General features: G+C 50.4%; 2 protein-coding genes across 3 annotated transcripts in view; both read right to left on the bottom strand.

Moving 5' to 3' along the window:
- Positions 1–24,926, bottom strand: part of LOC125428885 (zinc finger protein 271-like) — a 1,035,007-nt gene that overhangs the window by 821,285 nt on the left and 188,796 nt on the right. The window lies entirely within an intron of this gene.
- Positions 5,761–18,300, bottom strand: GPSM3 (G protein signaling modulator 3). Of its 2 annotated transcripts, XM_048489555.1 has the most exons (5): positions 18,066–18,300; positions 12,294–12,435; positions 10,478–10,625; positions 8,881–9,056; positions 5,761–6,628 (listed from the first exon to the last, which is right to left on the bottom strand). In XM_048489555.1, exons 2-5 carry the CDS (start codon positions 12,372–12,374, stop codon positions 6,461–6,463), a joined length of 573 nt encoding a protein of 190 aa, XP_048345512.1. In that variant the 5' UTR covers positions 12,375–12,435; positions 18,066–18,300; the 3' UTR covers positions 5,761–6,460. The 2 variants fall into 2 exon arrangements, with proteins under 2 accessions (XP_048345512.1, XP_048345513.1); XM_048489556.1 differs by lacking the exon at positions 18,066–18,300 and having other exon boundaries at positions 12,294–12,476.

Raw genomic sequence — 24,926 nt, 5'->3', positions numbered from 1 at the left:
ACCTGCTGAATGCCCCACTAAATATGGTTTGTTCACAAATTCACTTTTTTTAAAAAAAAAAACCCTAATTATCCAGAGGTGGGATCCAGCAGGTTCTCACAGGTTCCCCAGAGTAGGTTACTAATTATTTGTGTGTGCCGAGAGGGGGTTACAATGCCTATTGGGCGATTTTGCCACCCGATTTTTGCCCCTAGTTACTCCCTCCTCCCTCCCTCGTAGCAACAGCTGCCAAGCAGAACTTTTGAATCAGTCTAGCAGGAGGTGCACCGGGTGTGCTGTGGCAGCCTGCCTTCGCGTATCTGCTTTCCCCCGGCCTATGATCTCAGCGCATGCTGGCCAAGGCCCTGCCACAGTCCCTACTCCAGCAATTCCTCGCCCCTCGAAATGCCAGGCCTCCTCGCCTGTCGTGCTGGGCCCAGCCCCATTGGCACTACGCCACTGTTTGAATCCCACCACCATGGGAACCTGTTACTAAAATTTTTGGATCCCACCACTGTAAATTATCTGTAAACCCTGATAAAACCATTTAAAATTAGACACACGGCCCAATCCTTGCTCTGGGGTATTCTTTGCTGGGTCAAGGCCCACAGAGCACCAGGGGAAGTAGCTGGCAAACTGGGAGTCCTGGGAGACCCCGGTTCAAATCTCTGCACTGCCACGGGAAGTTTGAAGTGGTCAGCCTTGGGCCAGTCACCTTATCTCAGCCTACCCTACCTCGTGGGGTTGTTGTTGTGGGGATAAAAAGGGGAAAAGGAGAACAGCGTCTGCTGCCTCTTGGATGCCTGCTGGGAAGAAAATCGACATAGCAAACCCGCTTTGGGTCTGGGTCAGACCCGGGCGGGCGGGTGGGCGGGCGGGCGGGGGGGCAAAGGGCTGGCAAGCAAGGAGGGTCTAGCTCGGGGCCAAGAGGTTGCCAGCGAACTTGCGCCGCGCCCGCAACCCCCAGGATGCTGCCCACAGACCTGATGCCGGACGCCCGGGAGGAGCCGCTCTGCGCAGGGCCAGTCCGGTCAGAGTCGGCTGCAGCTGGGCCAGGGAGACATGGGCGGAGTGGCTGGGATGGCGCGCGTGTTTGCTTGCACACGTGCGGGGAGGCTTGCGCTTGGAGAAAATGGAACCAGAAGGGCTGCCCGTGGAAACCCTGGCCGCGGAGAGCCACGCTGCAAAACCCCCTCCCCCACCCAGGAGCCCTTCCCCTTCCCTCCAAGAGGCCCCTCCCACCTGACTGCTCCTTCTTGGGATCTCCACTCCGGAAAAGCCGCAGGATGAGGTCAGGGGCGTGTGTGTGAGTGAGGCCACTGAGAGCGCTCTGCACATGCCAGAGGCGTGCAGGGTGGGGAGAAATGGAGCAGCATGCGGTGGGGTCGGCCTTGCGTATGAATGACCTGGTGGCGGCAGTGGAGGTGGTGGGACACCGAGACACCACGTTCGAGCAGGCAGGAAATCTGCCTGCAGGACTCTCTTGCGGGACCATGCGGGAAGCCCCGTGGAGCCGCAGGAGAGGAGTGAAAGAGCCGCTTGCGGCTTGAGAGCCGCGGGTTCCCGACCCCTGGTCTAGACATCAGCAGCAATTCAAGGAGGACTCCAGGCCTGGAGGTTAACAACCCGGGTTATTGCCTACCCCTCAGCCCAGGGGCTCTTCCTCAGTTGCACCGTTTTTCACCCTTCCTACCGGATAATTCTTCTCACTCTGGTCTGTCTGCTTTGCCCCCCCCCCCCCCGCCCTTTGCGTGTTCCACACAAACGGTGCAAACCAAGCAAAACATCAGGCTGGGCTTTCTGGCTCCATCTCAGCACTAGATCTATTCTAAACTAGCAGCAAAGCCCATTGTGGGGGGGGGGGGGGAGATGCAATGGATCCTAGCAAAGGGGAGGGCAAGTACGCATTTCTCCCCACAATGGGCTTTACTCATCCAGAATGCAGCAGCCAGGCTGCTTACTGGCAGTTCGAGCAGGGATCATATTACACCGATCCTGTACCATCTGCACTGGCTGCCGATTGAGTTCCAGATTATGTTGAAAGTGTTGGTTTTGACCTTCAAAGCCGTTCGCGGTCTCGGACCTGCATACCTGAGGGACCGCCTCTCCCCATATTGCCCCAGTAGGCCCCTCTGCTCCTCGGAGGAGGACCTACTCGTGATCCCTGGCCCCAAAATGATCAGGCTGGCCTTGACGAGGGGCAGGGCCTTTTCAGCCCTGGCCCCTACCTGGTGGAATAGGCTCCCTAGGGAGATCAGGGCCCTGCAGGACTTACAGAGTTTCCGCAGGGCCTGCAAGACAGACCTGTTCCGCCAGGCGTTTGGCCAGCCTGGTTAAAAAAACACAAAAATACATCTACCATGTCATCTGGCCTCCCGTGGGCACACGGGGGGGAGGGGAGTAGTCAGACGCCATCCACATTTTAAAAATGGGTTCTGTTTTTATATAATTGATATTAAATTATGTTTTAATGTTTGTTTTAACCAGTTGTGAACCGCCCTGAGCCCTCAGGGGGAGGGCGGTATATAAAACTAATAAAATAAATACATACATACATACATACATACATACATACATACATACATACATACATACATACAATAAATACTGGGGCCATAGTGGCCCCCCTCCTTCCGGCATGACGTTTCCCACCTACCTGGGCCTGGGCCTGTGGCTTGGGGTGGGGGGAGGGGAGGGGAGGGCAGAAAGGCGAGGCTTGGGATGGAGAGAGGGTAGAATGGGGTCACTTGGCGTAGGTGGAAACAGAAAGGTATTGGCGGGCCTGTGGAGCAGCAGGCATCGAGACACAGCTGCCCAGCCGGCCAAGGCTGGCTTTGGGGGATTGTGGCGGGTGGGGTGAACCGGGAGGGTGCTGGCCGGCCGGACTTACTCCTGAGTCAGGGGAAGGCAGGTGAGGGAGTGGATGGAATGCTGCCCACCAATAGGGAGCCCCGCTCGCCGACTGACGGGAGGGTTCGTCGTCACGACATTCCGTCCCATAGCAAATTACATGTTATAGGTTAAATGTGTGTCTCGGAAAGCAGTTCTGCAGGGCTTCGCTTTAAATTGCCCGTTGCAAGCGGACAATTGATCGTGATGATGGATGATCCAGCAGAACTTTTGTCTCCCCTCATAAATTCACGAGAAACACTAGAATGTCCAGGAATAGGGTTTGAAAATTGGGTTGCCAACTCCAGCCTTGGAAGTCCCTGGAGATTTGGGGGATTTGGAGAGAAATTTAACCTAGAATCTATGGCTCGGGTGTCACACGTGTGGCTCGGGGGCCATATCCAGCCCTTAGAGAGGGCTTATCCGGCCTGCAAACCAGCTGAGACCCCCCCCCTCCACTCCCAATCTGGGCCGGCAAAGCTGCTGCAGGCTTGCCAGTCCAAGCAGCTACCACCACCCCTTGCTCCCAATCTGACCTGGTGAGCTACCCCCTCAGTGCCAATTTGGGCTGGCGAACCTGCTGGGGGCTCGCCAGCCGGAGGAGTCACCACCCTCTCAGGCCCTGCCTGTGATCTAAGGCATACCATAGAGTTTTGTCTTTGAAACTGTTTCCTCCCATTTCTGCAGTCTGGAGATGTAACTGCAGAGGTGGGATCCAGCAGGTTCTCACCAGTTCCCGAGAGTGGGTTACTAATTATTTGTGTGTGCCGAGAGGGGGTTACTAATTGGGTCTGCTTTTCCGTTAGAAATTCCACTAGGTCCAAAAATCACAAAGTCCTATTGTTTCCTATGTGGCTGGTTAGCAGGATAATTCTCCCTGTTGGGCTGTTTTAAAAACATGTTTTAGAAATATGGTAAAGTTCCTGGTTTAAGGAAAGTATCCTTCTTTTGATTTCTGGAAACTAAATTAAGTATTTGAAAGTATTAAGTATTTGACAGGCAGTCAATTAGAGGACCCAATTAGTAACCCCCTCTCGGTACACACAAATAATTAGTAACCCACTCCTTCCACTGTCTGGTCTCTGAGGTTCTCCCCAACCTATCTGAGACCAATTGTTTGACCAGATAAAATGAAATGCAATCATAAGTGAGACTGACAACAAGAAGCCTGTTTTAACTTTCCAAATCTCAATGTTGTGAGGTAGTCACCCTATCTCCCCGCCCCCATCCTTAATCGGGCCTTGGTAGCGTCAGCACTTTGATGGGATTTCAGAATCAGCGCCTTGATTTTGCAACAGCCAGTTCAGAGAGATTGCATGGACACATTGCAACTGAAACATAACAATGCACAAATTGGAAACTCAGCCAAACTTTTGACACTGAACGCTGGCATTTCAATATGCCAAAATTTTACTGTTTGAAAATGTGGATATTTTGAAGAGCCTATGCAGAAGATGTTAAGCCTTGATGATAAATAATAAGGCCAGGGTAGAGCATTATAATTTTCAAATTCAATAATTTAGTTCCTGTTGAGCTAGCCAAGTTCTGAAGAACTGGCACTATTCATTCAGAATCCAGATGATATTGTTCACAAACACTGTTTTCCCTGTTCTTTTCTCCCAAGGGTTCAGTTGTGGTGATTTAGACCCTGTTTCAAACAACCTTTGTATGTTTAGAGCAGCAGTGGCGTAGTGGTTAAGAGCAGGTGCACTCTAATCTGGAGGAACCAGGTTTGATTCCCCGCTCTGCCACCTGAGCTGTGGAGGCTTATCTGGGGAATTCAGATTAGCCTGTGCACTCCCACACATGCCAGCTGGGTGACCTTGGGCTAGTCACAGCTTCTCGGAGCTAGTCACAGCTTTCCCATGACCTGCTCCTGGCTCAGGATGGTTCCGTCTTCCAACATCATAATTTTTAAACAAAAATCTCTTCTTTGTGCACAGAAGCATCACAACAAACCAAATTAATTTCTGTCCTGAACGCAATAGTGGGCGACAGCACAACCAGCAAACTTTTGCATCCATCAACCACAACAATTTGGGGTTAGTTTTGAACAACAAGGCTGGAAAGGTGCATTGGGGTTTTTCAGAGCGGGCTGTAGCATAGAAGGGCACAATTCATCTTCACAAGGAATAAAGTTCTCAGGTTTTAGTTGTACATCCCCACTTAAAAAAAAAAAGGGATGAAGCCGTACTGAAGATCTTTGTGTTTGTTCCCCTCTTTACAGACAACCTAGCACAGTGGTGGCGAACCTATGGCATGGGTGCCAGAGGTGGCACTCAGAGCCCTCTCTGTGGGCACGCGCAAACAGAGTGCCCCCCCCCCCCACATCTAGGCTGACCTGGGCCACTGGGCTCGATTATTAGCATTAAACCTAAGACCTAGTTTGGGAAGCAGTGTAGAGCCAACCTGTTAAAGTGCTGTTAAACCCTACTGGGATTTTCATCACCGTTAAGAACTAAAGTACACTCGATCCCCTTTACCTGGGGGAGTAAAGTTAGGTTGCTACAGCAATGGGGCTTGCTTCTGAGAAAACCTTGCTAGGGTCGTGATTCACCCATTGGAAGAGTTGCACGGTTGCTTCAAAGCAAAGCCACCGACTGCCACCAAGCCTACTCCTGAGTAACGCATGCCTCGGAGCCCACCGTTTTTCTAAACTAAAACCTCAGTATTTGGGTTAAATTGCCGTGTTGGTACTTTGCGATAAATAAGTGGGTTTTGGGTTGCAATTTGGGCACTCGGCCTCGAAAAGGTTCGCCATCACTGACCTAGCAGGAGGGAAATCTACTGCTATATACTACCCTGGATATGCCCACTGAAACTGTGCCAATGATTTACACATTGATTTACAATTGCTGTGTGAATAGAGATTGTGGACGGTTCTTGGGGAAAAGAACTTTATTTGTAGAACTGCAATAATAAATTTGTTTCTAGTTAATTGCAGAAGAACACAAACCACTTAGTACAACACAATTTGGTAACAGGGAAAAAACTTCCAAACAATATCGTACCTAGACTGGGGTGGCTTTCTTGCTTAAAAAGAACCTCCAATGAGAAATACGTAAAATTGAATTTTACAAGCCAATTTAGCTTCAGTGAATCCTTCCTCCCCAACATTAGTATAAGTATTAATTTCACAGAACTAGACTCTCTCCCAGTAGAACTGTCTTTGGTGCAATCTCTGTGGTACAAACAATCTAAATAAATCTAAAATAACAGAGTTTTCCTGGGGCATTTTTTCAGCTTCAGGAAGAGTTCTGTGAAGCTTGAAAGCTAGCACACTGCTCTGTAGATTTTGGCTGGTGCTAATGCAGGCAGCTAGAAGAGGCTAATAGGTGGAGAAGAGGTAGTTCCATTTAATTGGAAATCCTAGCGAAGAAGCAATGAGCAATCTGTGATGCTGCGTTCGGAGAGAGCCTGCCTTAGTTTTGCACATACACTGCAGCGTGGCATCTTCTTCCTTTTTTTTTTTAGTGATTCCGCTTAATTCCAGAGACCCCGCTCTCCTTTATGGAGGTGACACAGTTTCACACATCTCAGTGCGTCTTCAGCCATGAGGATCACAGTTATGTGAAGGAGGGCTCAGATGGATTCACACTCTGGCTGGAGAAGGCAAACGTCTCGTCGCAGCAAGGCCAGGGGGAAGAACCGACCGCTGGTCTTCCATCCGGGTCCCCTGAGCTCTGAGCAGCAAATCCAGCAGCCCCTGAACACCCACTGGGATGGGCGGCTCCGTGCGCTGGTCCTCTAGACGCTGGCTCTGTGGGGAGAGGGGAGTGAGTGACTCTTGCTTGGGAGCAGGTGGAACAGAGAAGGGCGGTACTGAATGGGATTAAGGATATTTGTACACAGGAGCTTCAGATGTAGGGAAGAGGTCATTTGGAGAGGGCCCCACAGCACTGGAAAAGGGGAGTGTGAAGCAGGATGATGGCCAACTGGAAACCATCAGCTTTATTCAGCTATTACTGAAAACCTTCAGGTTAAAGAATCCCAAAACCAATTTTTTCCGGTTCTCCCCTACCACCACCATTCCCAAAGCCCTAAGAGGGCTTGGAAAGCAGGGGTGGGTTGCGCCGTCTCTCCCCCTGTCCCTGCTTCCCAAACCTCTCAGGGATTGGAGAGCACTGGTGGGGGACAGATCCTCCATGCGGAACTGAATTTGCTCAGCCTTGAATGGAGATCTCTCTCTCTCTCTCTCCCTTCCCCTCTCCGCTGTCTTCCAAGTCTATCTGGTCTTAAGAAATGGCAGCGGAGGGGAGGGAGGCGGCTGAAAAAAGCCAAATGATATTCGTTTTTTTCAGCCCCAGGCTTTTTAAATACTCCCGGTTAACTCCATGCATGGCAGCTGTGAAAAAGGCAAACTCTATGCTGGGGATAATTAGGAAAGGAGTTGATAATAAAACTGCAAAGATTGTCATGCCCTTATATAAAGCAGTGGTGCGACCGCACTTGGAGTACTGTGTTCAGTTCTGGTCGCCACATCTCAAAAAGGATATCGAAGAGATAGAAAAAGTGCAGAGAAGGGCAACGAGGATGATTGAGGGACTGGAGCACCTTCCTTATGAGGAGAGGCTGCAGCGTTTGGGACTCTTTAGTTTGGAGAGGAGACATCTGAGGGGGGATATGATTGAAGTCTATAAAATTATGACTGGGGTAGAAAATGTCGACAGAGATAAATTTTTCTCTCTTTCTCACAATACTAGAACCAGGGGGCATACATTGAAAATGCTGAGGGGAAGAATTAGGACTAATAAAAGGAAACACTTCTTCACGCAACGTGTGATTGGTGTTTGGAATATGCTGCCACAGGAGGTGGTGATGGCCACTAACCTGGATAATTTTAAAAGGGGCTTGGACAGATTTTATGGAGGAGAAGTCAATTTATGGCTACCAATCTTGATCCTCCTTGATCTCAGATTGCAAATGCCTGAGCAGACCAGGTGCTCGGGAGCAGCAGCAGCAGAAGGCCATTGCTTTCACCTCCTGCATGTAAGCTCCCAAAGGCACCTGGTGGGCCACTGCGAGTAGCAGAGTGCTGGACTAGATGGACTCTGGTCTGATCCAGCAGGCCAGTTCTTATGTTCTTAAAAGAAAAAGCCGAAAAAAGCTGATATGGCTTTTTCGGGTTTTTCCTGTGATTTACAGAATCACCAAGCCTCACGTGGAAGTGAATTCCATCAACTAGCATATGCAGTGTATAAAGTAATTCTTTCAGTCCATCCCGAATGAACTTCCCTGAATTTTATTTCTTGTATTATGGAAGACGGAGAAAAACTCTCCCTGGCCGATTACCCACCAGTAGTCTAGCGCAAGGTGGGACGGGAAGCACGTCGGGGCAAGAAATCTTGTCCTAACGCACTTCCTCTTCGTGGTGTCCCGAGAGAGGAGGCGCGTTGGGGCATGATTTCTTGTTCTGACGTGCTTCCTCTTGTCCTGCACGCACTTCTCACTTTTCACGGGTAAAGGGAGAGCACTTCTGGTGTGGCCTTTCATGCCAGAGTGGAGCGAGGGCCAGGAATAGCCTGCAGTGGGTAAATGCCCTCCGTCCATTTTCTGCACACCATCTGGGCTTTTCTAGTGTGGACAAGAGAGAAGGTGTCAAGATCATGGGGAGGAACATCTGTTTGCCTCTTCTGGACTTCCAGAAGGTGATGAATCTACAAGGTAGGCCCAAATAAAGAAAACAGCAGAGGTATAGCTCCAAGGGGACAGGGGCGCGACGCACCGGGCACACGCCCCTGCGGGGGTGTGGCGAGGGTGTTCCGGGGGCGTGGGACGGATTGTTCCGGGGTGGGATGGGGCATTCTAGGGCAGGACAGGGGGCGTGGTAGAGGCGGAGGATGCCCCAGTGCACCGGGTGCTTTTCCCCCTCGCTCCATCCCTGGAAACAGGCCTCGCTGCTGCAGCAAGACTAGCACCTCTGCGAACATCTGCCCTAGGCAGACCCACAATGGGCAGGCAGACTGAGCGCTTGCATCCTCCAGGATGTTCCCGAGGGACAGAGAGACTCACCTGATGAGACAAGATAGTGTCATAGAGTTGGTCCTCCGAGACGGCAACGCTCTCTCCACTTGTGCCTTCAGCTCCTGCAAAATCGGCACGCTGGTCATTCAGCCTCCGGGCTTGGGCTGTAGCCACCATATCAAAAAACTCCTCCGCCTGGAGAGAGGTCATGGAGGAGAAGAAGACTGGAAGGAGAAGGAGGAGATGAGAGTGGTTGTTCATTGCTCTCTGCCACGATTAAACCAGGGCCGAAAGAAGAATGCGGAAGACTCATTTACCTTTCCACCCACCCAACTGTACAGCTAATGCAGAGTTGCCAACAGGTCTAGAAGGGGAAGGAGGGAGGGGGAGGGAATGTCCTGTCCCTGTAATAGATGCTTGATATGTAGAAATAAGGAGCTGAAGCTTTTCATGGCATGGAGGTAAATAACATATCCTGGAGGGAGGTGGCTCAGTAGAAAAGACTTTGCTTCGCATCCAGAAGATCCCCAGCATCTCCAGTTAAAAAGGAAAAGGAGACCTGAAAGATCGCTGCCTGAAACCCTGGAGGGTCTCTTCCAGTCTGAGTGGGCAATACTGACTTTGCTGGACCAAAGTTGAATTCAGAATAAGGCAGCTTCATGTATTAATGGGATGTTTAATTTCAGGTCTGTTAGTAACTCTAGACTGACTTAGGCCCCTTCAGTGGCAGAGCCACAAGGGGGAAGGGGGGTGCGCCGTGCACCGGGCACATGCCTGGAGGTCGTGGACAATCACCCCCAGGCCCCTTCCCCCGGCCCCCGCAGCGCCCCCCCTTCCCACACTTACCTTAGTTCCTTTCCTTTTCCTAGAAATTTTTCAGGCTGAAAAAAGGGCCTGTTCACAGTACAGGCTAAAAAACGGCCTGAGGAACTACAGTTCCCAGGAGACCTTGGGGCTCACAAGGTCTCCTGGGAAGTATAGTTCCCATCAGGCTGTTTTTAAGCCTGAACTGTGAACAGGCCTTTTTTTCAGCCTGAAAAAGTTCTAGGAAAAGGAAAGAACCAAGTGGTGCTGTGGGAAGGGGGAAACCAAGGGAGAACAATAGGCGGGAAAATATAAACTGCGCACCGGGCGCAGTTTGGCCCATCTACGCCTCTGGGCCCCTTCTGCACATGCAGAATAATGCACTTTCAATCCACTTTCACAATTGTTTGCATGTATTTATTTATTTTTGCTATTCTGCACAGTGAAATCCAGTTGCAGGAATATTTTTTTTAAAGAGAGAGAAGCATCTCCATGTAAAGGCATTTCAGGGGTAGTCACCATCCTATCTGTGAAGATGTCGGTACACCCGCAAACAAAAAAGGGTATGTATGTGGTAGTTGGCCAGAAATGCCCAGTTCATCACTGGTGCGCTACCAGCATCTCAAGGATTCTGCTTGGTCTTAGCTGACAGCTGTGGACATCTTGAATCTGACTGGCGTAAGCTGTACCCCCAGTCTTCTCCTGCATAGCCGGCCCAAGCAGTGCCTGGGTAGAGATCCAGCCCTGCGTGCCAAGCAAGACAGCCTGATGTGCCACTTGGCACGCTTGCCAGAGAGCCCTTACCCCTGCTTCAGAGGGTAGCCAGATAGAGCCATGTTACCTGGTTGATTTGCCTCCAGCCCTCCTGTGGGAGTGGGGGGCAATGACTTCCAGGGCCGTGCAGGATCGTGCCGCCGCCGAGATCTCTGCCTGGTACATGGGACGGCCCCTGGGTTCTGCAGGACACCGGTGTTTTCTCGAGAGAAAGTCTAGGGATTTGGTGGGGGGAGAATAAGAAGCAGATCTCAGGATAGGAACTGGACATTTGTTTGGGGGAGGAATCCTTTGGAAGATCGAGTTGGGTTGGAAACAATTAGAGGTCTTCTAAGGGTCGCCACCTCTTTCTCAGGCAGGGCTGCTACGCTGCAGGGTGGCCGGGATCTCCGTTAACCAGGAGCAAAACAAATCCAACGCTTTGAGGCATTAGCAAAGCACTTGCAGATTGGTTGCCGGCTCATGTCTCCAGAAGCCGCTGCTGTTAAAGTCACAGGAGCGTGTCCCAGAAAAAGCTGGCAACGCATCAATCTGGAGATAACGTGCGTCTCCTTGAACTGTAGAAGGCCTTCTGTGGCAACTGGGAGCTCAATACTGCCCCTTAGCAGAGAATGCAGGAGGGCAGGCAAAGGACTCTGGTAAGCATAAGAGAAATCCCTACACAAGAGTCACCACTTCACAACTTTGGAAGGGAAAAGCGGTGCCTCCAGATGAGCCACAGCAGAGCAGCCAATGTCTTGTTCTGGAGCTGTTTTGCTTGCTGACACTGCTATTAAAGTGAAATGAAATATTGCTGTGTTGGTATGCTGTTGTAACAACAAATGCGACAGGTTTCTAGCCCCCCATCCCTGGTGGAGAGGAGGAGGAAGTTTGGATTCATACCCCACCTTTGGTGGTGGGATTCAGCAGGTTTGCACCACTTCGGCAGAACCGGTTGTTAAAACGGTGCTTGTAAACAACCAGTTGTTAAATTATTTGAATCCTACCACTGCCCACCTTCCTCTCCTGTAAGGAGACTCAAGGTGGCTTACAAGCTCCTTTCCCTTCCTCTCCCTACAACAGACACCTTGTGAGAGCCTGAGAGAGTTCAGGAGAACTCCCTGAGCTCTGCCCACCTGAGTGTATGGGGGGGGGGCACCCAGAGACTGGCTGTCTCCGGGGAGAGGCAGAGCAAGGGGGAACTGCGCCAAGGGCATGCGCGTGCCCTGCACTCCTGCCGCAGCACTGTGCAGAGAGGTGGGATCCAACCAGTTCTCACCACTTCTCTAGAAGTGGTTACTAATTTTTTCTGAGTGCCGAGAAGGGGTTACTAAAGCAATCTCCCTGCCCAATAGGGACTGGAGGTGCGTGTGTGCGGCAGCGCCACTGTTTGAATCCCACCACCATCGGAACCTGTTATTAAAATGTTTGGATCCCACCACTGGCCGTGCGCCCCTGCCCTGGAACGCCATGCCCCCTCCCCATCCCGGCCACAACCCTCCGCTGCTCTGCCTGGGGCGTCGTGCCCCACCTGGCCCCGTAGGCGCTACGCCACTGTCACTGGGCGCCATTTTCCCGCCGTACGCCTCTGATTGCACGTCACTTCCTGAAAGGAAAGGTGGGATAAAATGTACTAGAAATTGAATGGGGGCCCCTGCTGCCCTTTGCTTTGAAAGTTTGAGGGTGGTGGGTACGGTTGCCAACCTCCAGGTGGCGACTGGAGATCTCCTGGAATTAGGACTGTCCTCCAGGCAACAGAGACTAGTTCACCTGGAGAAAATGGAAGATGGACTCTACAGCGTTACACCCTGTTGATGTTTCTCCCCTCCAGGCTCCACCCTGAAAATCTCTAGGTATTTCCTAAGCCAGAGCTGGGGACTCAGGTGACAGGGAGCGCCCTTTACCTGTTCCTTTGCAGCTTCTTCCTCCCGCTTTCCGTCCAACAGCCTCTCTCCTTCTTCCACCACTTCCATTTCGTGCTCCATTTTCTTCGCCGGAGGAAGGTGCAGGCGAAACGTGCAGAGACGCGAGGTTCCCCCTCGAATTCTGAAACATGAAAACCAGAAATAACTTCTTGGCGGTCAGAGTTCCTCACTTCCTGGAGGAAACAGAAAGGGGTGGGGTAAGCAGGAATCGGGCCGATCCGTTGCACTAAAATGACCGGTTTGAAGCTGACGGGGTAATTGCGTGGTCCTGTCAAGATAAATGATGCTTTGCTGAGTAACAAAAGAGTCTCTTTTTTTGTGTGAGGACTTTATAATGATACAAAGGAATGAAACAGCCAGATTACAGCAGTGCAGGGCGGACTGATCCAGAGCCTGGGGCAGCCAGGAACACCCCCACCCTGCCACCTCCGAAGGGCTTTTCGATGGCACAGGGAGCCAAAAAACAACCCCCCCACCCCACTGCCTAAAAGCCCTGCATTGGGCTTGATGAGCTCTTGCCACCCAAAGGGCACAAGTCCAAGCCCCGGGCGCCAGAGTCCTAGGAGTCAAAGCTGGGGTGGAAGCCCACTAAAGGCTCATTCCGCACATGCAGAATAATGCACTTTCAAACTGCTTTCAGTGCTCTCTGAAGCTGTGCGGAGTGGCAAAATCCACTTGCAAACAGTTGTGAAAGTGGTTTGAAAACGCATTATTTTGCGTGTGCGGAAGGGGCCAAGGTCAGCTCCACTCCCAGTCACAGCTCTGGAGCGCCCCTACTATGCTGGCAGAGCCGTAGGCATCTGGCCGTTATAAAGGGCTGCAGTAGCTGCCCGCCGGTGGATTTTCTCCCCCACTGGGGTGAGCGCCTGTTGAGGGCAAATCTGGGGAGGGCAAATCCGCCAGCATAAGGCCCCACTGTCTGCACAACTCCCTTCGCTCCCCCTCGCCCAGAGGTGGGATCCAGCAGGTTCTCACAGGTTCCCGAGAGTAGGTTACTAATTATTTGTGTGTGCCGAGAGGGGGTGACTAATTGGTGATTTTGCCATGTGATTTTTGCCTTAGTTACGCCCCTCCTCTCAGCAGTAGTGCACAGAACTCGAAGCAGTCTAGCAGGAGGTGCACTGGCGTGCGTGGCAGCCTGCGCCTGCGTGCATTCGTTTCCCGCCCAAGGACCGGCGCAGCGGCTGCGTCCTTGCCACAGCCCCGCCCAGGAGTGCCCCGCCCCCGGAATGCCCGGCCATGCCCCCGTCGTACCCCGCCAGCCCCATTGGTGCTACAGTGTTGAATCCCACCACCAAATTTTTTGATCCCACCACTGCCCTCGGCCCCCCCCCCCTCCCGGGCAAAGGATTGGGCCATTAGTGTATCTGACAAAGAGAGCTTTGACTCTTGAAAGCTTGTACCCAAGAAAAGGTTGGGAAACACTGTCCTAGAGATTTTGGGGGTTCAGCCTAACAGGATTTAACAAGGGAAGGAACCTCAGCAAGGTATATAAGACCTGGAGTCCACCTTCCCAAGTAGCCATATTTTCCAAGGGAACTGATGCCATTCTGGACAGCTCATTCATAACGAATGTAGCTCATTATGAATGAACCTGTTTCCCCCTCTCCCCCTTTGCACGTGAGAAGTTTACCCAATCAGGAAGCAGCAGAAAATGCTGCAGCTCCTTTGCACAGAGATGCTTCCCCCCCCCCCTTCCCAGGATGCATGTGTAGCTACAGAGGCCTCCTGGGGGACCTCTGTGGCCATGCAGGACTTAGGCATGAAAAGAAAACAAGGGCGGGGGAAGTATCTACCCCCGCCCCAGTGCTTGGGACCTTTGAATGTTGGGCAGCAAGAGCCCCACACACAACTGAGAATCTCCCCCCCCCCAATCCAACTGATTATGGCGGCCCCCATTTGTGTCTCAGAAATAAGTCCTACTTTGTAGTAGTTCCTTCTTCCTCACCAGGTGTGCACAGGCGTGTGATCAATGTTTTGCCTGATAAAATTAATCATAGACTTCTTTGGAAGAGAAACAGTCAATTTTCTTTTAAAAGGACTTCAGTGGGCTTAGAAAGGGTATAACTTTTCTTAGGAATGCCCTGGAAGTTTCCTCTTTTTGATGAAAGATCTGTTAATGCTGATGTAATTGTTAAGCAAGAAATGGCTAATTTTTAAATCCAGTTTTTCTTTTAAGAAAGGGTTTTTCTGTGCGTTCTTTCTTTCTTAAGAGCAGTGGCATAGTGGCTAAGAGCAGGTGCACTCTGATCTGGAGGAACCGGGTTTGATTCCCAGCTCTGCTGCCTGAGCTGTGGAGGCTTGTCTGGGGAATTCAGATTAGCCTGTGCACTCCCACACACGCCAGCTGGGTGACCTTGGGCTAGTCACAGCTTCTCGGAGCTCTCTCAGCCCCACCCACCTCACAGGGTGTTTGTTGTGAGGGGGGAAGGGCAAGGAGATTGTAAGTCCCTTTGAGTCTCCTTCAGGAGAGAAAGGGGGGATATAAATCCAATCTTTTCCTCCTCCTCCTCCTCCTCTTCTTCTTCTTCTTCTTAACATAAGAACATAAGAACTAGCCTGCTGGATCAGACCAGAGTCCATCTAGTCCAGCACTCTGTTACTCGCAGTGGCCCACCAGGTGGTTTGGGAGCTCACATGCAGGAGGTGAAAGCAATGGCCTTCTGCTGCTGCTGCTCCTGAGCACCTGGTCTGCTAAGGCATTTGCAATCTGAGATCAAGGAGGATCAAGATTGGTAGCCATAAATCGACTTCTCCTCCATAAATCACGTCCAAGCCACTTTTTAAAGCTATCTCCAGGTTAGTGGCCATCACCACCTCCCCTGTGGCAGCATATCTCCAAATACCAATCAGACGTTGTGTGTGTGAGAAGTGTGTTCCTTTTTATTGAAGTCCTCATTCTTCCCCCCCCTATCATTTTTCAATAGAATGCCCCTGGTTCTAGTACTGTGAGAAAGGGAGACAAATTCTTCTATGTCAACAATTTCTACCCCCCGGATAATTTTATAGACTTCAATCATGTCCCCCCTCAGACGTCCTCCTCTCCAAACTAAAGAGTCCCAAACGCTGCAGCCTCTCCTCATAGGGAAGGTGCTCCAATCCTTCAATCATCCTCGTTGCCCTTCTCTGCACTTTTTCTATCTCCTCAATATCCTTTTTGAGATGTGGTGGCCAGAACTGAACACAGTACTCCAAGTGCGGTCGCACCACGGCTTTATATAAGGGCATGGCAATCTTTGCAGTTTTATTATCAACTCCTTTCCTAATTATCCCCAGCATAGAGTTTGCCTTTTTCACAGCTGCCATGCAGGAAAGTCTTTTCTGCCTTGTTTCCCTGCATGTTTTGTTACGGGGCAAGAGCCGGGACAGCTTTCTTTTAAAGAAGTTGGGAACTGTTATTCCAGTTGAGGACTAAAACGTGAAGCTGGAGGGCTCGCAAGAAAAGGGGGGTTTTGAGGGGGAGAAATTGAAGGAAGGCCGAGAGGTGGTTCCTCCAAAGATGTTTTCAGAGGGTGCTCTGGGCACAGGGGGCAGCCAGGGCAGGCGGGCGTGGCAGCGGAATTGGCAAGAGATAAACTCGGAAGGAAATCCCTGCTCATTTAAATTGAGGCCCACTTCCTAGTAAATATGCTTAGGACCGCAGCCTTGAGTTCATCTGGTTCAAGCGAGCATCAGGATGGATGGAAAGGAAACAGGATGCTGTAATGAAAGTGAAGATTTGAGGTTGAAGATTGCCAGTGTCTTTCTGGCAATGCTTCTGTGTCTTTAAGTGCTTTCTGATGAGGAGAACAAGGTTCAAGTTTCTGAGAGCAGCCTTGTCAGGGTTTTGGAAATGAGCTAGAATAGCCTTGCCAACCACCAGGTGCCCATAAACTTCACTGAGTTCTAGTATTATGGGACAGGGAGGAATTGTTTTCTCTGTCCGCCCCACGCATCATTTTACAAACCTGTCCTCATAGTTACCCCATTTCCTTTGCAGTCATTGGCTAGAACACCGGAAGCAGAGGGCCAACTTTTGTTTTGGAAATGAATACTGGCAAAGCAGGAAGGAGGCTGGGGATTTCCAGAACCTTGGGCCCTCCCTCCTCCTGTTGAAAGAACTTTGCACCTGCTCAGAGGCATTCAGCTTGAGAGGACAGGATTTTTTTAAAATTACAACACTGAGATTGTGAAAATCTCATCTGATACGAGGACAATACAAAACAAGACAGAAATCATAGAACCCTCTTTTGTAGGGTTGCCAACCTCCAGGCAGCACCAGGAGATATTTTGGAATTACAACTGATGTCCGCACCAGAGAGGCCAGCTTCCCTGGAGAGAATGGCTGCTTTGGAGGGTGGGCTGGAGCATTTCAAGGGTGGATGTTAGCATTATAACCGGCTGAGGCCCTTTCCCTCCCCATACGATGCCCTCCCAGGTATTCACTCCTCAATCTCTAGGACAGCGATTCCCAACCAGGGTTCCGTGGTACCCTGGGATGCCGTGAGCATGTCCCAGGGGTACCACGGCAATGCTACCGGCCCCCCACACTTTTGCGGTGTCTCCCACCGGCACCAGCAAGGATATGGAGCTGGCCCAGGGGGCAGGGCCTGCCGCAAGGACAGCAGCCACTTCCAACCCACCCCCCACCCTTCACTCTGGGAGGGGAAGGTGGGGGTGGCAAGCAGGGGAACTGGGAGGGGAAGGTGGGGGGAGGATGGCAGGAATACCGTGAGATATGAAGAGTGAGGTCAAGGGCACCATGACGTCAAAAAGGTTGGAAAACACTGCTCTAGGAATTTCTCAACCCAGAATTGGTAACCCTATTCCTTCTAAGAGGCTTAATACGTGGAAATAAGCGGGCAAAGCTTTTCATGGCAGGCAAATAACCTCACTAAATAATATTCCAAATAGACTCTGTTAAAGGAGGAAGGGCACCTCTTTCTCCAGGTCTTCAGCTACCCTGGTGGAAATACATGGGCATGGGAAATGACACACACACGAATTTTGCAGCCAAAGTTGCATCGGGCTTGGTCCATCTAACAGAGAACTGCCTGCTCTGGCAGTATTTCTCCAAGGTCTTGTCATCTTTCGCACATCCTACCCAGTGGTAGGATCCAAAAATTTTAGTAACAGGTTCCCATGGTGGTGGGATTCAAACAGTGGGGTAGCGCCAATGGGGTTGGGTGGGGCACGACGGGGGCATTCCGGGGGCGGGGCATTAATAATTTCTCTGTTACTGTAAAAAACTCTTACTGTAAAAAAAGTTCCTAATTTCCAGCTGGTATCTTTCTGTCCATAATTTAAACTCATTATAGCAAGTCCTATCGTCTACTGCCAACAGAAACAACTACTTCTCCTCTAATTGACTGCCTGTCAAATACTTCATACTTTCAAATACTTCATTTTGTTTCTAGAAATCAAAAGAAGGATATTTTCCTTAAACAAGGAACTTTACCATATTTCTAAAACATGTTTTTAAAACAGCCCAACAGGGAGAATTATCCCGTTTTCTACCTTCGCTAACCAGCCACATGGGAAACAACAGGACTTGATGATTTTTGGACCTAATGGAATTTCTAACGGAAAAGCAGACCCAGTTAGTAACCCCCTCTCGGCACACACAGATAATTAGTAACCCACTCTCGGGAACTGGTGAGAACCTGCTGGATCCCACCTCTGATCCTACCCTGAAGCAACTTGTGTGTGGGGAATCTGTCACTTGGGAATCAACCACCTTTTCTGGTCCACAGCTGTATTCCCTCTTCTCACCTTTCTCCCCACCCTTCACGTTCCCGGTCGAAGTCACTCCCGCGTCCGCTGGCTGTGCCACGTCCCCATCTCTCTTTCCCGTCGCTTTGCAGCCGTTCTGGCCTTCTCTTCCGACTTGCCCGGGGCTGTTTGTTCCTTCTTCCTTGGTTTGTTTCATCTCTTGCTTCTCTCAGGACACGCCCCAATTTCTACACGGGAAACCACCACTTCCTCCCGCTGCTGCTGCTGTAGGAGCTACTGATGTTCTCCTGGGCTACAGACCCTTTCCTACGTCAAACCTTCCTCTTCTACCCACTGGCCACCAAATTCAGTCCAAGTGGTGGACAGGTGCTTTCTCTTCCCTTTACTTGCTCAACCTTCGTTTTCTGAAATGGCAGCTTATTCTGTGGCGGCTGCAAGGCCTGCTGGGAAATCAACCACTGTGGGCCTCACTGTCTGCCTGTGACTGATGTTGAAATAATTTTAGGTTTGGTTTTGCATTCCTTTCCGGTCCCTCTTTGATCTTTGGACGTGTCTCTTAGCACACTCCAGTTTAAAAGCTACATTCAAGCCCTGTAGCTAGAGGTGGGATCCAGCAGGTTCTCACAGGTTCCCGAGAGTAGGTTACTAATTATTTGTGTGTGCCGAGAGGGGGTTACTCATTGGTGATTTTGCCCCGTGATTTTTGCCTTAGTTACGCCCCTCCTCTCAGCAGTAGCGCGCAGAACTGGAAGCAGTCTAGCAGGACGTGCACTGGCGTGCGTGGCAGCCTGCGCCTGCGTGCATTCGTTTCCCACCCAAGGACCGGCGCAGCGGCTGCGTCCTTGCCTCAGCCCCGCCCAAGAATGCCCCGCCCCGGAATGTCTGGCCACGCCCCCGGCGTGCCCCGCCCAGTCCCATTGGCGCTACGCCACAGTTTGAATCCATGGGAACCTGTTACTAAAATTTTTGGACCCCATCACTGCCTGTAGCCCTTTAAGGCCAAGAGGTTCGTACCTCCAAAATCGTATTATTCTCCAAGGAGCGACTGGATTCAAATCTTGCTCTTCTACACACCTACCCTCTGAAACGATCCAGTTTTTTAAAAGGATGTTTTGCGCTCTAGGGTTGCCAACTTCCTGACGGTGGCTGGAGTCCTCCTGGAATTACAGCACGACTCTAGCTGACAGAGATCGGTTCCTCTGGAGAAAATGGCGACTTTGACGGGTGGACTGTATGGCATTATACCAGTGATGGCGAACCTTTTTGAGACCGAGTGCCCAAACTGCAACCCCAAACCCACTTATTTATTGCAAAGGCCAACACAGCAATTTAACCTGAATACTGAGGTTTTAGTTAAAAAAAAATGGTTGGATCTGAGGCGTGCGTTTGTAACCCCTGTGTCAGAATGGGATGACCCAGAAAGGGGTGGAGTCTGAAATGAAGTAGAATGCTGCAGAACTCATGAGGTTGGAGGAAGCGAGACTACCAGGCTGGGACCTTGATTGATTTTATTAAGCCCTTAACACCTTGTTTAAGGGTTTTTGTGTATGTAAATGGTGAGAGTTTTCTGGGAACCTTCATCATCTTGAAGCCCATTCACCAAGCCTCAGAAGTCTTCAAAACCAACCACCAGCAAAGAAGAATTGGACTTGGCAATATCAGTAGACTGTAAATAAGGACTTGAAAATGCAAACTTAACAGGACTGCAAAGTGTAAATGTTAAATAAAAGTGTTATTTGTTAAGTAAAGTAAACTGTTTTGTTTAAATTTGGTTCTTTGCAACTCCTTCCAAGTACTGCCCCACAGAACCCACAAGCTGAGGTTACACGTTACTCGGGAGTAAGCTTGGTGGTAGTTGGTGGCTTTGCTTTGAAGCAACTGTGCAACTCTTCCAACGTGTGAATCACGACCCTAGGAGGGTTTACTCAGAAGCAAGCCCCATTGCCAGCAACCGAGATTACTCCCAGGTAAAGGATCACGCTTTTGTTCTTTGCATGAAAATCAGTGGGGTTTAACAGCGCTTAACAGGGTTACCTACACTGCTTCCCCAAAACTAGGTCTTAGGTTTAATGCTAATAATCGAGCTCAGCAGCTGAGGCCAGCCTAGATGTGTGTGGGGGGGGAGTGATTTTCTACCCCCCACATGATGAACTCTGTGCGTGCCCACAGAGAGGGCTCTGAGTGCCACCTCTGGCACCCGTGCCATAGGTTCGCCATCACTGCATTATACTTTCCCAAGCCATACCCTCACCAGGCTCCATCCCCACCCCGCCCACCCCATCCCAAAATCTCCCAACCCAAAGCTGGCATCCTTATTATATCACAAAGCACACTTTGCCTATTCCTGATCTGTGGCATCTTTAGGAGAATGGATCCCGGATCAACAGATCTGGCCAGATCCGGAGCAGGGGGCTTGGGGGAACAAGTTGAGAACCAGTCTTTCCCTGACGTCATCTTCTACCAGTGTCTCTGAGTCCTTATAGTGCTGCCAACTTTTGATTTTAAAAGTTCTGGTACCTGGGTGGCCGCAGCATGGAGCTGGAGGCAAAATCTGAAGGGAGGGCCATAAATTGAAGCAGATGTGAACGCTGTCCCCACAGCTGCTGGTCCTCATCTCTTCTGAGGGCATGTTACGGACCCTCTGGTCTAACCCGTCGTGCACACAGGGCTTACACAAACAAGTTGGCGCTCTGTTGGGGATGCGTGGGCTACACGGTTGAAGGCTGACGTTGACACAAAACATCCTGGCAAGTAGCCCAGGGGGTCAGAAACCAGCCAAGCTGTGGTTTGTCTGTCTCCCTTGGGTGCGACTTTCTCCTCCGGGGCAAGAGGAAGAGACAGAGGGGGTTTGAAGGCTTCACCTCCCTCCCAGAGGACACCAACCTGCCTTCTGTGGCCAAATTTAATCACAGTTCAGCTTCGAGTGGCCCAAACCGGGCTCCTTGCCAGGTTCATGCTGGCCGCTCTTCCCTCCTCCCCCTCACTTCTCACATGGGCTGCAATGAAGGAATTTCAAAACTAACTCAAATCAGCCATGAAGAATAAATGCCACCAAGAGAGTGCACTGGATTGTGTGTCTCTGAGGGCTTCTCTGGCATTTTATGTTTTCTTGAGGTTCTCCCTGGGCCCTGTTGATCATCTCTCTCTCTCTCTCTCTCTCTCTCTCTCTCTCTCTCTCTATCTATCTATCTATCTATCTATCTATCTATCTATCTATCTATCTATCTATCTATCTATCTATCTATCTATCTATCTATCTATCTATCTATCTATCTATCTATCTATCTATCTATCTATCTATCTATCTATCTATCATCTCTCTCTCTCTCTCTCTCTCTATCTATCAATCTATCTATCTATCATCTCTCTCTCTCTCTCTCTCTCTCTCTCTCTCCCTACTTACTTACTTACTTACTTACTTACTTACTTACTTACTTACTTACTTACTTACTTACTTACTTACTTATTCGATTTATAAACCGCCCCATCCCCAAGATGCTCTGGGCGGTGCACAACATCGATATATACACAATTAAATAGGGTTCACAATAGTGACCACACAACAATCAATATAATAACTAAAATCCATTAAAAACTATTAAAACAGCGATTAACATAACAATGACAGGCCCAGTTCTATAGCCCAGTTCATTAAAATCTCCCCAAAAAGAAGGAGAGGCCAGACTCCTCTCTAGGAGGGTAACATAGATGGAACCCAAATTAAGATGGTAAATGCATGCATAAAGCATGAGGGGGTGGGGGGGTGGGCGCCACTTAGCGACTGGGCACTCCAAAGGCCACTCAGCGACTGGGCACTCCATATTTGTGCTATGAATGAGGATCACTTCAAGTCAGAACTGTAGCAGAAGGCCAGGCCAGGCCGGGCCAGGGGGGCTTGAGGCTCTCCCTTATGGTTACCAATAACCTGGGGAAAATATCCTGGGGTTTATGGAATTATACCCCATTGAAGTCCCTCCTCTTAAAACCCCGCCCTCCCCATGAAACTCCATGACAATATCCAGGAATTTCCAAAGCCAGAGTTGGCCACCCTCTGTTTAGTTCTGTTCCCCTTAAAACACAGATGTAAACTGCAAAACAAACAGAACCGGCAATCCGAACACAGGATAGATAATTATAATTCACTGGCAACAGATGTATGAAAACAAACCAGCTGGGCTTGAACAACCAAAATATAATGAAATGATTAAGATCTCCTGTTACAATCTTATGTTGATTCTGCACAGCAAATGTATAATGGGCTGCAGACATGCTAAAGGAACCCGTTTCCCTGTTTTCCCATTCACATGTGCTCCGAGCAGGCAGCAATTGGAGCCCATGAAAACAATCTGGGTTGCTTTTGTGCCTTCGCATGGAGACGCTTCTCTCTTTAAAAAAAAAAAATTCCTGCAACACATGTGTAACTACGCAGGCATGCAGAGATGAACCCCAACAGTCGTCCCATGATGCAACTGGCTGCACCAGCATAGCTACGCAGATGCAACCCACAAAAAAAATTTTTTAAAGGGAAAAGGGGCCTTCCTGCAATGGCCAGACACTGGCAGGTGGATTCTTCCTGACCGTGGATGGCACGATAGAAGGGAGGGAAGTGAAGCCCCTCCTGCCTGGCTGTTTGCATTGGCAGTGGCTCTGAGCTGGGATTTTTCAAAAGGATCGCTGGTTTAGCAATTTTTGAAAAACCGTGATAGGGGGAAATAAAACAGGGCGGACTCCAGAGGCGGGATCCAGCAGGTTCTCACCAGTTCCCGAGAGTGGGTTACTAATTATTTGTGTGTGCCGAGAGGGGGTTACTCATTGGGTCCGCTTTTCCATCTCCACGCCCTCGCCTCCCCGAGAGGCACACTTTGAACGTGAAGGTTCCATGTAGCAATTGCGACTAATAATGTAACTCCCTGAACTGGGTTAATCCCTTTCAGGTACTGCAATTCGTTGATTCTCAGCCTTTCGTACCTTTTATCTCACCAGTCTCTATCAAAGAACCCGTGTGTTTCACCATTGCTGTGTTCAGATTTGTGAGTTGGGGCATTTTCTATAATGTGATGATGATTTAAGAAATGACCTGGTGCAAAAATTTGGGGGGGGGGGTTTTTGGTGGGGTGGCTGCCCATGGGGAGGCATCCAACTCAGGTTTTGCCCAGGGCTCAGGTTTGCCTAGGTACGCCTCTGCCCCCTTTGCTGAGGGGGCGGGGGGGCTGGCAAGGGTTACTAAAAATTTTGGATCCCACCACTGGTGGGCTCGTTTTGGGCACAAGACCTGTGCAAAGTTCCCCCCACCCAAACAGTTTATATACCATCCTGCCCCCATTCTATTTGGCCTGAGTCACCTTGCATTTCCCTGTACCAAAGAAGGAGTACCTTCTGGTTAAGGTACACCGGTTAAGTTTTATAAACACAGCAACACCCAGAATTACACCTCATCTCTGGTCTACATAGATCAGGACCCCTACAGAAAAGGGATGTTAAAGAGTGGGGTATATACTTTTTCAGTACAAGTAACTAATGGTTTTGGAATCTAAGCTCATTTTCCATGGTTGTATCTCCCCTGTCCTTAATCATAACTCCTTGCAGCAGGCCCAAATTCAACCAGCGAAGCCATTTCCCTGTCGAAAGGGAATCTTTGGAGGATTTTAAACAGAGGCCGGATGGCCATCTCTCAGGAGTGCTTTCATTGCGTGTTCCAGCATCGCAGGAACTTGATGGCCCTTGGGGCCTCTTTCATCTTTATGATTCTATGATTTGCCTGTCACGTGTTTGCAGGTATTTCACAATTAGAAAACAACAACAGCTGTCGTTTATAAAACGATAAAGGTTTATAGTGTTAAAGAAAACTCTGATAGAGAAGATTGTTTCCTGTTGCCACAATTCCATTCAGGGAAAGGTGTCGGCCTGTTGAAGTTCTATTATATACTAAGGTGACCAGATGGTCACCTTTGTAAACCGGGACGGGCGGGTAGGCGAGCGGCCGCGCGCACAGCCACAGGAGCGCACTGCATTCTGGGGCGCCCCAGAAGGCCGTGCTCCTGCGGCCACGTGCGCGGGAGGTTGCCGCACTGCCTTGCGCCCCACAAGGCAGTGCAGCAGCCTTCCAAAAATCAGGACACTTCAAAAAACCTGGGGGACGTGGGACAAATTGTTTTAAGGCGGGACTGTCCCGCCAAAAGTGGGACGTCTGGTCAGCCTAATTATATACAGAAGGAGGTGACAACCCCAGTTTGCATTCAGCAATTGGATCAGTTTGGGGTGAGGGTGGGCTTATTGTTGGCACTGGTGAAAGTAGGCCTTGGTGCGTGTGGGGGGTGGGTGGGTGGGGAACGTCTGCGATTGTTCTCCCCACCCAGACACCCAGCCTTAGCATCTAAAAGGGGGTCTGAGGGAGACAATGCATGGCCATAGCCGGTCAGTTTGTTTTAAAGGCAGACATCTGTGGGAGATATTTTCCGTCCCAGCCTAGAGCCAGTTCCTGCCTTTGTGCCGCTGTAAGCAGCCTGACGGTGCCGTGGCTCAAAGCCCCGAGCCTCACGCCACCTCTTGTAGAAAACGCCCTCCGGTTCTAACACGCAGCTCACCCAGACCCCCAAATATCTTGGACGTGTGTGGGTGGGATCCTTTATTCACAATGGCTTTGAGCCGGCGTCGACAATGGCCTGGTTTGTTCCGGGGGGTGAAGAATCCAAAGAAGGGGGAAGGGGACAATGAGGCCCTGTTTGGGCCACTCGCCTCTTTGGCGGGTACGGGGTCAGGGGGGCCGTGACTCACGCCAAGGGATGAAATGCCAGGGGGCATCGGCCAGAGGTGGGTGGGGGCTTTGCTGCTGCCGCTGCTGCAGGGTGTATGGATGGATGCCGTCCAAGAGAGGTGGGGATTTGGCCGTTTCTTTTCACG

This window comes from Sphaerodactylus townsendi, linkage group LG03 (genome assembly GCF_021028975.2).
Source record: "Sphaerodactylus townsendi isolate TG3544 linkage group LG03, MPM_Stown_v2.3, whole genome shotgun sequence".
Classification (NCBI taxonomy): Eukaryota; Metazoa; Chordata; class Lepidosauria; order Squamata; family Sphaerodactylidae; genus Sphaerodactylus; species Sphaerodactylus townsendi.
Note: the sequence above shows the minus strand (reverse complement) of the source record. Positions and strands in the feature narration are given on the sequence as shown.

What these genes read in the sequence shown, in the direction of transcription:
- GPSM3 (XM_048489555.1), bottom strand. Translation starts at nt 12,374, where the DNA reads ATGGAGCACGAAATGGAAGTGGTGGAAGAAGGAGAGAGGCTGTTGGAC. An exon ending in GCTGGAGGCAAATCAACCAG is followed by an intron (nt 9,057 to 10,477) that starts GTAACATGGCTC and finishes TTCTCCTTCCAG; the next exon opens with TCTTCTTCTCCTCCATGACC. An exon ending in ACACTATCTTGTCTCATCAG is followed by an intron (nt 6,629 to 8,880) that starts GTGAGTCTCTCT and finishes CTCTCCCCACAG; the next exon opens with AGCCAGCGTCTAGAGGACCA.